Raw genomic sequence first — 15,932 nt, 5'->3', positions numbered from 1 at the left:
CAGAAAGAGGCAATTGTTGAGGACAATCACACATCTAGCTTTGCCCAGTGTATGAGGTTTTGAAAGCTATTCAATCTGCCTTCTGATTTTAGTACTGAATGTGTTAGCTTTTCTGAAAAAATGCCAAAAATGGCAGTAATCCACTGTAATAGCCAATAGCAGAGAAAAATGCCAGCTTTTGTACTACCACTCATGCAATTATGCATAATGTAAAAAATTATATCAGTATTTTTTCCCCTAAAGAAATACAATCAGTTTCCACAATCCTGATTAATCAAAAATCAAGCAATAGTGCAGTATGTAACATGGGATTTTTCTTCCAATCTCACTGTACCAAAGGAAAACCAGGATCCCTAACTATTCACTCTTTATGTAGTACCATGCATGTTTAGGAAAAGAAAGAAGAAACCATCACATGAAGTATATGCCTCTCCACAGGCAATGTGAAAGCACATCTGCACTTCAGAGCCTTCTGTTACTGCTGCTGGCAGATGCTAACGGGCTTGATTTTTACCAAGGAGGCACACAAAGGTCTTTTGTAGCATGTTGGACCCAAACTCTCTCAAAATACTGGATACAATGGTCCAAAAAGAATCTCCGTCTGCCTTCTGCTTTACACCTAAACACACATACACGGAGTTGTACTCCACTCACTTATTTTGGCTTTTATAGGCAGAATAACACCCTGATCAAACACTGCCAAGTTACAGCAGCCTAACAATTTGTCAGGTGCCAGCCAGTTGAACCTTTTTCCTGAGACTTGGGGTGAGCTGAGCAGATGCCCAAGACACATATAGGGCATCAGCTTTATTTTCTGTCTTAATTCAACCTCATTCAAGCATTCTCTGTACATGTCTGTGCACACCTGTTTGTCAGACATTACTTTCCATTCTCGTCATTGCTCATTCAGCTGAAGACCAAAGCCAGGCATCATGCTCCTAAAAATTCCAGGGTTCAGTCAGGAAGATGGAAATGAAGACCACAACTCATACTCAGCTATCAAGGAAGAAGACACACAAATCTACACTACACTTTCAGGTGCACTTTTAAATTAATGGATTCACAGATGTTTTTCTCTTTCCTCATACTTCTCAAACTCTGCCTCATCCAAACAGTCATTGTAACTAACATATAATCCACAATGAAGATATTTAAAACCAGATTACCCATCCTGATAAATAATATTCACAATTCAGGATGATAATGAGGAAAATTGTATTTCACCACAGCCAGAGAAAAACCAGGAAGAAAAAGGCTGTCAGGAAGGCAATCTGTTAACAACCTTGTTAAAGTTAACTTTTCCTAGCAGAAAGAATGAAATTAAGTATCTCAAAAGAAAGAAACTAATTTAAAAAACCCCAAACAAACAGAAAACCAACCAACAAACAAATCAAACACACTGCCAAAACCCCAATTCAAAGTAAAACAGATGAATTCCCACTTATTTCATAAGAAGAAGTTGAATGGGAGAAAAAAATATATTAGCACTGATTCCAGTACTATTCCTACTGGAAAACTGTGGCTTGTATCTATCAAGACCCTGCACAAAAGTTCTAGAAAAGACTAAACTCTTTCAAAGAATTTTTGATATTTTTACGTGGGTTATTTGTGATGTGGTCAGCCAAAACTGGCAGAAAGCAATGCTAAAATCTTCCACAACACTTACATGGCTTTTGTGACATTCATCTGTCTGGTAGTTTTGACCTGGACTCTTTGAAACAAAGCAAAATATTACCTTGCATTCCATGTGACTTTTCCCTTTAAATGACAGAAGGATGACAAACAACTAAGAATCCAAGATGCCTACAGTTTAGGTGTGTGACACACATTTTAAAATGAGTATTTTGGGCATGTCTGACTGAAGGATTTTCATCTGTATTGCTGCTACATGGGCTATTCACAGCTACTGGCTGGCAGACTGCTAAAACAATTGTTTGCACTTTATGGGCCATGACCATGGCTGCATCTTGAGGCATTCCATTTTTTTTTTTTCTTTTTTTGACAGGAAATATAGCTTTGCTTTTTATTCTTTTCAGGCTACTTTTCAAGTATTTAATATATCACAGATAAGCCATGCTAACAAAATCATGGTTTACCAAGATGCATGGAGTAGAAAATTAGTTTCATTTTGCATTAAACAAAATTCATTCCTACATATCCTTCTGTTTTTAACTTCTATTTATTTGGCAGGGGGAAGAGGGAGAATCTTGTCCATCTTTTCAATAGCTTACTCTCTGAAATAACTCCAGGCAAAAGACTATTGAAATGTGTAATATGAAGCAGAACATTTTTGACAAGTTCTGATCCTGGTTATGCTCTAGCTAGCTAAAAAAACACAACTGAAAAAATATGAAGAATTCTTATTGCACAAGAAACATTATTAGAACCATATTTTCTTTAGCAGAAAAAAAATCTAAATTGGCAGCAGATGTAAAGAAAAAAAACCATAGTTTTAGTATCTCTCAGACATTATTATGCTTAGCAGTTTGCTACCTTAGTGTAACTGGATATACATGACATGAAGATCAGACCTAAACATCTCACAGTGGGAAAACTAAACTTATATGATTGCAGGGAAGTGAGGAGTTGCTACTCACAGCAAAATCCACATACACATATGTGTTTGCCTTCTCTCAGGCCACAGACATTTCAAAGCGCTTTATTCTTAATAAAAAATGAATTTTAACTCTCTGGTATTTATGAAAACTTTATTGTACTGCTATGCTTGTACTGGACCAAAAGAAACAAATCTATGTAAAAAAACACAAATAATAGTTTCAGACTCTCTGTAAGTTTATTACTTTCAGTTTCACTAGCTATCTCCTACTTTGCCATATTTATACAAGCTGTAGTGGTTGAAATTAAAAGTGTTTATTCTAAAGATCTTTCCAAGAGTGAGAATAAATTGAGAGTTAGTGCAGATTGGCTGAAGAATAGTAAAGATATTTGTTCACTATGGGAAAATAAATTCCTAGATGTAATATAGTTTGGATTAAGGTATTACACAATGCTCATTTGGTATAAACCTATTATAAAGTTGTTAAAAGCATCAAAGAGACAGCAGATGTGCATTTTTAAGGCATTATTTGAAAACATTCCAGGGACAGCATTGATGCAGTTGGAACTCCACATGACACATATTGCAGTGCTTCGAATTAAGATGACAAAAGCCCATCACCATGGTGATGGTATGGGGAAATACAGAAGAAAGGAGGCAGAACTGTGAAACTGGACAGCACTGAAATGACTAACAGACCCACAGAAACAGATATGGCTACAACAGAAACAGAAATACAGATTAATGTTGAGTAAAAAATACTTTGATCTTGAAGGACTCTGGGAAAAGTTGCTATAAGAATATTTAGCAATCAATCCACCCATTATAATAATCTGAGGTGAGTTAAAAGGAAAATATATCACATTAAAAAGCAACAATGATATTTACAGAAGGTTTAGTTTGCAGTTGCAAACAAAGGCTAAAAAAAAGACTTTATAAGGATGATAATTTCACAATTTCTCACCAGTAAGAATTCAGATTTCAAACCACAGAGTTTTCCTGGAAAGATTTTCAAAAGTAGAATTTGATTTTTTGCCTATTACTTTCTAAGAAATAAAAATTTCCTCCTTGAAATAGTTCTCATTAAATCTTAATTGTTTCTATGGGCTTTTTGGTTTCAACACCAGATAACCCGAATATAAATGTAGGCAGCTGAGGAAATATTTTCTTTGGATTTGTAAGTTATCTGGTAGTGAATAAAACCACAGTAGCAAAATCTGTACTGGTTCTGCCTATACACATGCTTGAGAGATGAAATAATAGCCAATGTTCCCAAGATATGCATCCCCAAGAAAGCAGTTAGGAATTGGAAAATTTGGTGCTTTTAAACAGGTTGAATAAATTCAGGAATTAGGAAAATTAAAGAAATTAAAAGCACACAATGAACAGCCATTGGTACTTTGTGGCTGCATAGATGAGTACTATGAATTTCTGGTATTCATCTAACAAATCCCTTGTAGTCTGCACTACATGGAAACCACATAGAAACTGGTTAGTGATGGATAGCAACATCCCAGCTATAAACACATTATAATTTTTATATTATTTCCCTTGTGCTTCTTTGTGGTTTAGTTCTGCTAGGCAGACCCTGTCCCCCTACCTTCCATAGCACTAAGTGCTGTGTTCAGTTGTTTCTTGAACACGCCCAGGAATGGTGACTCCACCACTTCCCTGGGCAGTTCATTCCAATGTTTAACCACCCTTTCTGTGAAAATAAATCCTCCTAATGTCCAAAAGAGAACTGAGAGAATGAGCAGTCATTCTTCCTTAACCTCACTGAAGTCTTAGCCCTTTAGAAAATACTTAAAAAAGGGAATTAATGTATAACAGGAGCCTTGAACTCTGGTGGAGACAGAAATGTTGCACTCTGTTGTAAGAAAAAAATTGCTTGTGCTTTCAGGTTATTTTGCTGCTTTATCAAATTTCATCCTAATTGACCTTTCTCTACCCACCATCAATACTGAACCTTACAGAGACTAAATTAATTTTTTATGGCACCCAAGGGACTCCCATTCAAGTGAGTTGTCCATGATCACTAAGTTTCGTAGATCACACATACTCAGCTCAGAATGGACAAAGAAAATTCAGAAAATACTATTCCTAAATAATTCATGAAGTTCTGCCATGTCAGCTCTTACTGACTTCTTAAGGAAAGCAACAATGCTGCTTACAGAAATTGCTTTCCGCTTTCCTAGGGAGTAAAAATCTTTTGAATAAAGCAGAATGAATAAGAAGGAGTAGAAAAGGCACCAGGAAGTCTTCTGGCAACACAGAAAATAATGATTCTGTTTCTTGTAGTGGTTATTTACAGTGACAGCTGAAAACATTTAATTTGCATAATGAACAGCCTGACATATTACCTTTGGATGCATCCAGGGAGATATAATTAGCTGAGAAGCCTTCAGATGCAATGCTGTGATCTGTCGTGAAGGACAATGTCATCATATTGCCACCACTAGTGAGAGATGGTGGAATTGATCTTCCACAGTATCTACAGAAAAAAGATACCCCAAATTGAATGGCAGTACTCTTTAAAGGATCTGTATCACTGGAAGAGAATTCAGCTTTCCTGTGAAATTTGAATAGCTACACATACACAGTTCTCTCCTTTGGATGATACAGATTGCAGGCATATGTATCATGGGACCAGACAGCACAATACATGTACAAGGGTACAAATCTAAAGTGTGGCAAAATCAGAGAAGAAACTCTGACTTACATCAAGTTGCCAAATTCTTCTTGAATTTATACTGTGCTGTACCTAAAAAAGACTGTTCTTTTGTAGGAGTCAGAGTGGCTGGCCAAACACTAATATTGCAAAATGCTCTTCATTATGAGAGTCATTTGCTCCATATTTTCCAAAATACTGCCATGCCAGCCAACTATTTTACAGTCTATAGCTGCAGCTGGATACTGTTCTCAAGCAGTTCAAATATTCCTGAGTTCTAGGGCAACAAGAAAACCTTGTTTATATACAAGTTGGAAAAGTGGAATAAAAGAAAATATTCTTCCCTAAGACAAAATTATGTATCAGAAGAAAATGAAAATTAAATCCCAAAAAATGTAGTTTTTGTGGATATACAAATGTTCAGCCTTTGAAGTAATCCTTCTTTCACTTCTGCAAGTTTTTAAAATCCTGTCTTTTCTGGGCAGAGATACATTAATGCTTTTCAATTTGTTTTCCATAAATGAAAATGCTAATGGAGCAGGACAAAGCTAGCTATTGAAACCTGTCTTTAAAAGAGCTATCCTTTTGACACAACTTACTTTCTCCAAATATATTATTTATTAAATGTGCTTCTCATTCCATGGTCAAGTAGCAAGCTGCCTTTGCTATCCTAGCAGAGAAATTGCTGCTATTGTTTCTGTGATGAAGAGAAAATAATCTATACACAAAATTTAAGGAAGTAAATTGAATGTCAGTGTCAGAACAGTGCTCACTCCACAGTAACACAGGTCAGTAAGCTAATGGACATATTTACCTTCCCAATTTTTGCACAGTGCTGTTGTCATATATTTCAAGATAATCCTTTCTGCAACCATAATCAAATGCCAAGTTAAATGAAGTGAATGTCAGGCGGATAAAGTAGCCAGGTTGAACATTGATAATCCAGGTACAGTTAATCCCATGTGGGTACACATCTGGATAACCAGGACTTGTAATGCTTCCTGACGGTCCAGTGAGAGTCTCTCCACATACTGCAGAGATTTAAAATATCAGGTCAAATAATATGTTTATAAAAAAGCAGTTAGACACTTATAATATTGGTTACTTTTCTTTCTGAAATTTTATAGTCTTTCTTCCTTGATGTAACAGACTTTATCTGCCACCCTAAAACTTGATTTCCAGTTGTTTTCAGCTTGTGGGAAAATTTGGAAAGTACCAACATTCTACACAGAAAACAGCTAAACAATCCTTACCTGTATCTAATGGCCAGTACTGAGCTCTGAAGCCAAGGTTGGCAAGTGAGGAAGCTCTGAATTTGATATAGAGATTGTTCCGTGTGGATTGCACTCTAGAGGGTACAGCTGCACCACAGTATTTCTCCAAAATAGGAGAGTCTTCGTTGTTGCCATCTCTGACCTGAAGAACAGTGTATTCAAAATATCCTATAGAAATTTTTCTTACATTCAAGTATTCAGCATAAAGTAATTAATGAGAACTATATAAAAGAGATCCTTAGGAAGTCAACCCTACCCTTTCTTCAGTGTGGTTTCTACTATAGGCACATAAAATACAACCTTATGCCTATCAGAGAAGCACTGTCCCACACAAAGTATGTCAGATGGAGAAAAGATGAGATCTTACACTCTCAGTAGTAAATGGCACATAAACCTCCCAAACCAGGCCTATCTGTATAAGGAAACCTGATACATATCTCTGATTATCAAAACAATCATAACATCTTTGGAGAACCAAGGAAAGCTTTGGGATCCCATTATGAATCTGGAAAAACTTTTGTGACTGCTGAAAGGAATGCTTGCCTGCCAAGAACTTCTGCTTTGGTGGAGATAAATATTAGAAGGAACTTTATTATTCACAGTATATGTGTATTGTTCTTTACCTCAATGTAGTCTGAATCACAAGTGCTTGTATTTCGAATGTCAAAGTTGGTGAAGTTGAGAACCACCACTTTGGTAGCTGGCTGGGAGATGATCCACTCACAGGTCTTTGGGTGAGGGGACATCCTGGGGTAATAAGGTGAATGGATTGTACCTGCTCCAGACAAGGAACCTCCACAGGCTGCCAAGACAGACCAGGAATCAGGACTTGTAATGAATGATTTCAAGGAATGTAACATAATGATGATGTATGATATATATCAAATAACATTATGAAATTAGAAAAAAAACAACCCTAAACTTTCTTATTACAGATCACTCAAGTAAACATATTTAAAAGAAAAAATTACTATAGGTATAGCCTAAACATGCTATACCTACAGAAGACCAAACTGTGCCCATGAAAACTAATGGATTTGACTCATTTGTTTCACAGACACAGATAGCCTTGTTGGTGGTTAAGAACTTAAAGATAGACAAAATGAAGGTAAAAAGATTTAGGCATTGAAGATATAACATCTTTGGTATGTCAGCATGAAGTGAAAAATCATTAGTACCATATCACAGAACCATTAATATCATACCACAGAATATTCTGCGTTGGAAGGGACCCACAAGGATCATCAAGTCCAACTCTTAAATGAATGGCCCATATGAGGATCAAACACATAACCTTGCTGTTATTAGCAATATGCTCTAACCATCCGAGCTAACTTCATGGTCAAAAGTAACAAAGGACGTGTTTCCAAGCATGTAAGGAGTGCCTACAGCAAACCTGCTGCAGACATCTTTTAAAATAAATAAATTTACTCTGTTCTGTTCTTTCCTTTCTTTTGAAGTTTGTGTTTGACCTATTTTATGAATAATATAGTTTGGAAAAAACTGAAAATGTCCAAATTACATATAAGTTCACTGTGCAAATGCCCAGTTCCTCTTACCAACTTGATAAATAGCCCTGAAGCTAGTTCTTTGCACGGAAGCACCAGACTTGAATTTGATCCAAAGACTATTGCTGGTAGAAGTGATTGGAGACATGAGTGTATTATGACAGATTTTTCTAATAAGAGGAGACAACTCACTGTCACCATCTCGAACCTAGTCATCAAAAAGAGGAAAGAAAAGTATTAGATCATAAAAGCATTAGGATCTGATATCCAGATAAAACTATAATGTCACAAGAGCAGCTACATAACAAAAGGATACATAACTGGTTTACATATTTATGAGAGGGGCAAAGAGCCATCACAGTAACTGGCACAAGCACAGGACTTATGAGAGCTCCAAGGAACAATCAGATGATCAGCACAGAAGACACAAACACATGCTGCTGTCACAGGACATTAGGATTAAATGATCTTCTCTAAAAACCACAGTTTTAGCACTATTTATGCCTACATTTCCAAAAGTAAGGTAGGGAGGTAGGGTGCTCACCAATGACAGCTGTGAAATTTTTGCCAGCACTAAGATCTGCTGGGGATAAAAAGGGTATTTTTGATTTTCTTGCTCTGGCCATGAAGTTTCCAGTGATTTTTCAATGGCACTTCACCAGAACAAGCATCTGTCCCATCACACTCATACATCAATGCAGGCAGACAGTTTACTAACAGGAGATGCAACTCCAAGTCCCTAAAGCATCTGACATCTTTTCAGTCCTTTATCTGAGGGGTTCTATTCATGATCATGGCAATGAAGCTGTATCAGGGAATCCAGCTTTTACCTTCTGTACTGCCTTTCCACTGACCTCAAGCAATTTGCTAATCAAAGGAGAAATGTATCTTATTTTCCCTAAAGCTGATTATAAATCCTGATTATCACGGGGAGTAGGAGGGAAAGACTTATTTGTACTTCAAGACTTCAGACCCTGAATCCATATTCCACGAGTAAGAATAGCTACATCCAGGGATCCAGGCAGAGCCCTACTATATCTCTGAGGTGTCTGCCTCATTTCAAGTGGGCAGCAACAAACTGAGGTCTAAAAGACAGGTACTCTGCTCTCTGCCCAAGCAAAAAATGCAACTTTTGTCCCAAAGATTCTCCCAAAAACAAAACATCTTTTTCTGCTGTTAAAGTGGTGGTAATTCATGTAGATGGAACTGGTTTTAAATGCATCTATGTGGTGTCAAAGCCAAAAAATCTTTCCAGTGAATTCACTAGGAAACCAGGGACATCCAGCTTTCAGGTCCTCTTTCAGGAAGAAAGAATTCTTTCTTCCTCAGCTGTATTCATCCATGGGCTGGGAGAGAAGGTAAGGAGCTCTTACGAGCCTGGTGAACAGGCAGTGGCTGGTCTGCTTGCCCAGCTTTGCAGTCTAAAGCTGGTGAGTTGTCTTTCTGACTAACAGATATTTCCAATTTCCCTCTAATTTGAGTTTAAAGTGATATAATTATTCAGGATTTACAGCAGAGCAGCTGATACCAGAATTTGTGCCAAAATATGTAGTAAATCTTTAGAAAGCATTGAACAACTTCCAGAACAGTAATTCACAGGAGTTTACAGGTTTTTCCTGATCTGATTCTCCTTACATTTTTTGTTTATATAGTCCAGTGACTAGTGATAAAAATAACAGGTTCTCTAAACTGTGCATTTGAGTAACGTCTCCTATTGCCAGTGAGAAGGATGGCGTGGAAAATGGGCTGCCTTGGCTAGCATCTTACCTCTGCATCATCATGTCACAGCCTTTCTCAAATAAGTTTTATTGTCTCTAATTTCTTATTGCAGATGCCTTACTTAGCAAGAAACTAAACATCCTTTCCTGAGAAAGTGCTGTGAGCTGTGTCTGGTCCCTGAGGAAAGTCTACATATTTCCTGGTACAGCCAGGTATATCCAGGGAATGCACCTTTCCAAAGTGACAAAAGAGTTGTTGGAGAGTGACTTTTAAAGTAATTTAAAATTATCTCCCTAGATGAACCAGTGGGACAGTTTTTATAAAAGCACATGTGAAAAATCAGGCCTTAATAACAGAGCACAGTACTTTGGTTTTACTGACTGTCCCAGCCAGAAAATGTCAGTCCGATTTCTCTGCTCTGGGCTGAGCCACAGAGTAAGAGGGCAGGAAGAAGAGGAGGGCAGAAGCACATGGAAACTGAAGGGCTTGTGACTGATCAGCAGTGAGGTAAATGCCTTGCTGAACTAATACAAACCGATGGTGTTCAACAGAAATGGTTTTGTTTCTCTGGCTACTGTGAATTTAGCTGCTGTTTTGCCAGCAATTAGGCAAGAGGAGTAGCAGGCCAAACAAACAAAAGCTGTCTGTTTTCATTAAACACACTTCCCCTCTCATTTCAGAAACTAATTACACTTCATTCCAACCTAGGTCTTTGAATTACAGGAGAGAAAGGAACAATGTCAACACAATAACATCTTTTAAAAATATACCGACAGCATAGAGCTCACAGGGGCCTGTTCCTCACTGGTCAAGAAGAGATTAAATACAAAACCAAACCTGCACTGCCACTGAGCCTCATGGCTGGCAGCGCTGGACCCCGTTTTGGGGCCACAGGGATGGCTCCCTCCTGCTTCAGCTGCGGCAGCACCTTCGCAAATCAGCTGCTGACCGTGCCCAGTTTGTTTTCCTTCTGTTTAGCTCTGCACAGCACAGACACAGTTTTTTACTGGCAGCAGTACAAAGCAGCCATCCCATGTGGGATGAGGTGTTTACAGCTGTACAGAGAAATACAGGCTGGGAACGACAGTAGAGGCCTTGAGACGTGGCGAGCTGGGGCACAACGCAGAGAACAGGGATGCCATGATAGGAGAAGGGGCACGGCCAGCAACACAGAGAGCTTGTCAGGCTCTGAGGGCATCACCACTGGGGCCAGCCTTGCCTCCACCTGCACCCTGCCACTGTCCAGGACCCATGTCAGCTCCTGCCCCAGCAAACCTGCAGCCTGGTCAGTCTCTGTCTCCCCACAGTGCTGCCGTGCCCAGCCAGGGGTTCTGCTGAGCCAGGTTCCCCCTGTGCCCCCCATCCTGGCCTGCCTCAGTCCATGCCCAGCCCAGCAGGTGCCCTCGGCCCAGGACAGCCCTGCTCCCTGGCCAGGGATGGGGACAGGCCCTGCCCCTGGCCTGCACAGCGCTGCACCAGACCTCCTCCACGGCCAGATCAAGGGGTGCAGAGCGGCAGCTGCACAAAACTGGGCTTAGGGATAACAAAGGAATTGAAAACATGCTATCTCATGTAGTTAAAAGGCACCCTACAGCTGCAAATTTGTATGTAACACAACATTGCAAACCAATGTTGGAGCTAGGAGTAAAAGTAAAAGCAAAAGTCACCTCAAGTGGATCACACTAAGTACTGACATCAGTACTGCATTATTATTACATTTTCCATATAGAGAACCTGTACCATTTTGTTTTCTTTGACAACTAGATTTAGAATAAAAACAACTCCTGAATTAGACTTGGAAGATTTCAGTTATGGCAACAATAAACTCCCAGCTTTACATATGTATATATAATCATAGAGTCATTAAGGTTAAAAAGGACCTCTAAATCTCACATTCCAACTGTAAACTGAGCTTGGCCAAGCCCACCACTAAATCACGTCCCTAAGTGTCACTTCTACACATCTTGTAAATACCTCCATGAATGGTAATTCAACCATTTCCCTGGGAAAGTGTATATAAAAATTTATATGGTGTGTTTCCTTTCAGTGTCAGAACAAGATCTTCTATATAACACTTTGACTACAGAAAATGCTGCATAGCAGCTATGGCATTAATTCTATTTTTCTTGCAGTTGACATGCATTTACCAAATGTCAAAATTCCCCCCATATCATGTACAGACAATTAAGAATTAGAGTTAAGGTAGACAGATTTTCTCATTCTCTTATCTTTGCTTCACTCCAAATGCACCATCCTGCACTTTCAGCCCCTGTGACTTTTGGACCCTAGTAAATTTGTATGTTTAGTTATTTGATTAGCACCTATTTCTGCATTGGCCCTTGGGACAGAAATTATATATGCTCTTGTACACACATGCAATCAAACTTTCATATCAATTGATTAAGGGAATCACCTCTATATAATTTTCTGAACAGCCACTATGACTCTCCAGCTCTATATGGGTGAAGTTGAGGAATATTTTTTCATCCTCTGGCTGTCGGATAATGTAGACACATTGTCGGCTGTTGATATAAGGGTTGGGCCAGAAAGGAGATGTGATAACCCCTTCACTCTCTGTGAAACTTCCTCCACAACTTGGATCTGCTATATTTAGAAAAAAAAAACAACAAAAGAGATATTCATAAGTACAGTAACTCCTTTTGAGGCTGCCTCTGTACAATGTCTGCAAATCAAAAAGAATTACTCTATTATTAAAGAGCAAGTGTTAATTACATTCTTTCATGTGTTGTTGGCTCTATCTCAAGAATGTCACAGACCAACCTTTAATCCTGAGTATTTTACTTACCAGGTGATGTTGTATAGACAATATGGAAGCCTTTATCAGTAACCAAGTCATCAGAGTGAAAGTGAATAAATGCATATGGACCAGTGGTTTGGAGTGGGGCTGGAGATCCAGTGCTACAGTATTTACCAAGGACAGGGTCTTGTGGAAGAAGACCATCTCGAATCTAGACAAAATGATAGATCAACATTTAGGATTCTCATATGTGTGCCAGTTTTGAACAGCACCAACACTCTTTAAGTTATTTCAGAGGCCCCAGAGGTATTGTGGATGGTGGGTGGAGGGAAAGCTCATAGGAAATTTCCTCTAAACACAGAGGAACCAAGAAACTAAGAAACCAGCAGAGCTGCAATGCTGCTGCCAGAAGTCATCAAGGGTTTTGTGAAAGGGAAAGAAAGTATCAGGAGATACACTGTTGAAATGTTTTCTTGAAGTCATGCTCTGCATTGCACTCAGCATGTTATTCCAAAGTGGCTTCTCATTTCCATGAAAAGGTATTGGTGAATTCTGTAAACATTGTGTCACATTTGACAAAAAGCCCTAAGCTTATACATCAGGTCGTGGACAGCTGTGTGAACTACAAAATGAAACTGTTAGTCTTAGATCCCTTTCCTGAATAGTTTCCCATAGGTTTATGAATTCTCTGTGGGCTGACATTTGACAAGGAGTTTGGTGACTGAACTTTGTAAGAAAGTGAAAGCTTCTCGTCAAGTATTTGGCCTGAATCCCATTCTTTTTGTCACAGGACTTCTGTGAAGCAGGTTCTCCTCCCCTTTCTGTCCTATTGTCTCTGATTGTGCATGGATGGCTGGAATATGTAAATAAAAAGGAGCATTTTAACCCAGGATTAAATGTTCAAACAGTCCCCTTCTGTACATAAAAAAAATTTGAAATATCTTGTTTTGCAATAACATATCCACAAAATGTTGTGATAATTCACAATTACACTTTACCTCTAAATAATCATAACTGCAATTTTCATGGTATTCCAGGCTCAGTGTGCCAAAAGCAAATGTGATGAGGAGGCCAGGACTGGTTGAGATGGTCCAGAAGCAATTTCTGTTTACAGGATAGTTACCAGGATATCCTGGAGAGCTTATTGAGCCGTAAGTACCTGTCAGTTCACCACCACATTCTAACAGAAAGAGACATGGAACAACAGAGTCTTTATCACTGCATGTTTGGTCAGAAGATGATTCATCCTGTAGTGTCAAAACTAGCTACCACTTTGGGATCAGAATAAATTAAAAAACAAAGACAAAGCCAAAAAAATCAGCAGGTTTCTTCTTAATTCTGCAACTCAATTTTAAAAGGAAAACTCCCAATATTTCCTGATTTGCACAGTAAAAGAAAGATTCTTACCCAATTATGAATAATATGCCTTAAGAACAATAATCAGAAGCACCATGTTTGGAATGGATTAAAACAGTCTGACTTTCTGTTAGATTTCCTTTAAAACCCAATTCCTTACAATCTATAATTTTTGGAACATTAAGGCTGTTGTAAATTGTCAATGACAAAACAAACCATTGACTTACTTGTTCAAAGTACTAGAAACTTCTGTGAGAAAAGAGAACGGACTAAATGAATGGCATCCCCAGAAACACATGCTCTCCGGGGGATTCCTCACAGGAGGTGTAAAGCAGCATTAAAAAACTATTTATTGAAAGCTATTCATGCAGAGGCCTAGAGCTAGAGTTTGAAAATGTCTTCAAGTGATATGTATGTCAACATTTCAGCCTCACTTCCTTGAAAAATACTGTCCTTCTGTTCCTAATGTTTCCTAATCAAAGGAAATAAGTCATTAATTTTACTCCAAAACCATGAAGATGCTTGGCATTTCATCAACTTACCAGGATCCTGAGATTCCCAATGAACAGTAAATCTTCCAGTAATGGTGTGGTTTGAGTATAACCAAAAATACAGAGAGTTGTGGGAACTGAAAAGCTCTGCAGGACCTGGGAAGCCACAGTATTTTCCTAGCATGTACATTGATGCTGAAGGCCCATCGTGGATTTGAAGGAATTCAGAGTTACACTCATTACTTGTCCCCAGTTGGAAGTATGAGAAAGTAATACGCAGAATCTAATAGAAGCAAGAAAACAAGAAATCTCTTTTTTCCATCCGCTGAGACACTATCTGTGCAGAAACTTTATAGAGCAGATATATGCTTTCATGCAACTGTGAGAATCTATGAGCTTTAGAGCCATTACGTCATTTCCTGAAATGTTCCAGGACAGAAAAGAATGTTAAAGAATCTTAATCTTCAAAAGATAGAAGATAGATAAGAATTTAGTCAGTGAAATTTTCTGGAAAGAGCATTATTTCTACAAATTAATAATTGAGACAATTTGCCTGTGTGTGTTATATGTGCAAAATACATATATATATGTGTGTGTGTGTGTGTGTGTGTGTGTGTGTGTGTGTTTAAATTTCAAGCCATGGGAAAAGCTTGAAACACAGCATCAAATACCTTATTCCAGGTTTCCCTAGGCAGTTTTTTCATCAGATAATTAGCATTTTTCACCCTTGCTATGGTTGAAATGCTGTAATGGGAGTTAAAAGATTCAATGATCTTGTTTCGTGCATACAAAATTGGTGTCTCTAAAGCTGGTTCTGGATGCTTAGTGACATGCACAGCTTTAAGTTTGTTCACATTCTTCACTGATGTGCTGTAATATGCTCTGCTGAAGACAGTGGTGTCTCCCAGACTTAAGGCTAAGGACATGTCACATACATATGTGTGTATATGTAATGCTGTATATATGTAATATAGGTAATGCTGTATAAACCACTGTTAAGCACTGGTTTATAAAATTACTTAATTCATTCCACAAAACACATCAAATATTTAGATGCCAAATAAGAAATTTCATGCTAAGTTATGGAGTAGCATATTTTGTAGTTGTTATTTATAACACAAGTGGAATTGTAAGATGCAATCAGAATCAGAATATACATTTGTGTGCAACATTTAAAAATTAATCCTTAAAAAAAAATCAAATGCTGTTATTACACAAAACCCATAGGCTTGGTGTTGTTAGCACCAGGCTCTGACCAGCTCACTTAGCTCAGGAACCACGCGTGGAGCTCATCAGAGCACAGCATTTCTCATGCAGCTATTCACAGATCACATTCTAAAGCAATGTGGGGCAGTTCCCTTCAGTAGCTGGAGGTAGATTAAGAAACTCTAACCCTCAGCTGCTTAGAAAAAGCCCGGAAAATCTAACCCAAGCAAATCCTTAGGCTAAGGAGCCTGAAGGCTTGTAAGAATCTAAAATTTATTTTTTGAAAAACTATCTATTCTGAGGGGATTGGATCACAACATAGGAACACATGTAGCTTGAATATAGTCATGTTTGCTCTGATAAGCTGAGGATTTCTTTAAGTTGAACTCTATTTT

The 15,932-nt window shown here is 38.3% G+C and overlaps 1 protein-coding gene across 1 annotated transcript in view; it reads right to left on the bottom strand.

The window, feature by feature from the left end:
- The window catches only part of CUBN (cubilin), a 142,050-nt gene that overhangs the window by 109,923 nt on the left and 16,195 nt on the right, over nt 1-15,932 (bottom strand). The window contains exons 14-22 of the mRNA XM_015618252.3: nt 14,383-14,614; nt 13,483-13,664; nt 12,533-12,695; nt 12,140-12,330; nt 8,059-8,215; nt 7,123-7,301; nt 6,479-6,641; nt 6,040-6,256; nt 4,918-5,048 (exon numbers count right to left, since the gene is read on the bottom strand). Of these exons, the coding sequence (XP_015473738.1) occupies nt 4,918-5,048; nt 6,040-6,256; nt 6,479-6,641; nt 7,123-7,301; nt 8,059-8,215; nt 12,140-12,330; nt 12,533-12,695; nt 13,483-13,664; nt 14,383-14,614 (1,615 nt within the window). The remainder of the gene's footprint in view (nt 1-4,917; nt 5,049-6,039; nt 6,257-6,478; nt 6,642-7,122; nt 7,302-8,058; nt 8,216-12,139; nt 12,331-12,532; nt 12,696-13,482; nt 13,665-14,382; nt 14,615-15,932) is intronic.

This window comes from Parus major, chromosome 2 (genome assembly GCF_001522545.3).
Source record: "Parus major isolate Abel chromosome 2, Parus_major1.1, whole genome shotgun sequence".
In the NCBI taxonomy this organism is placed as follows: domain Eukaryota; kingdom Metazoa; phylum Chordata; class Aves; order Passeriformes; family Paridae; genus Parus; species Parus major.
Note: the sequence above shows the minus strand (reverse complement) of the source record. Positions and strands in the feature narration are given on the sequence as shown.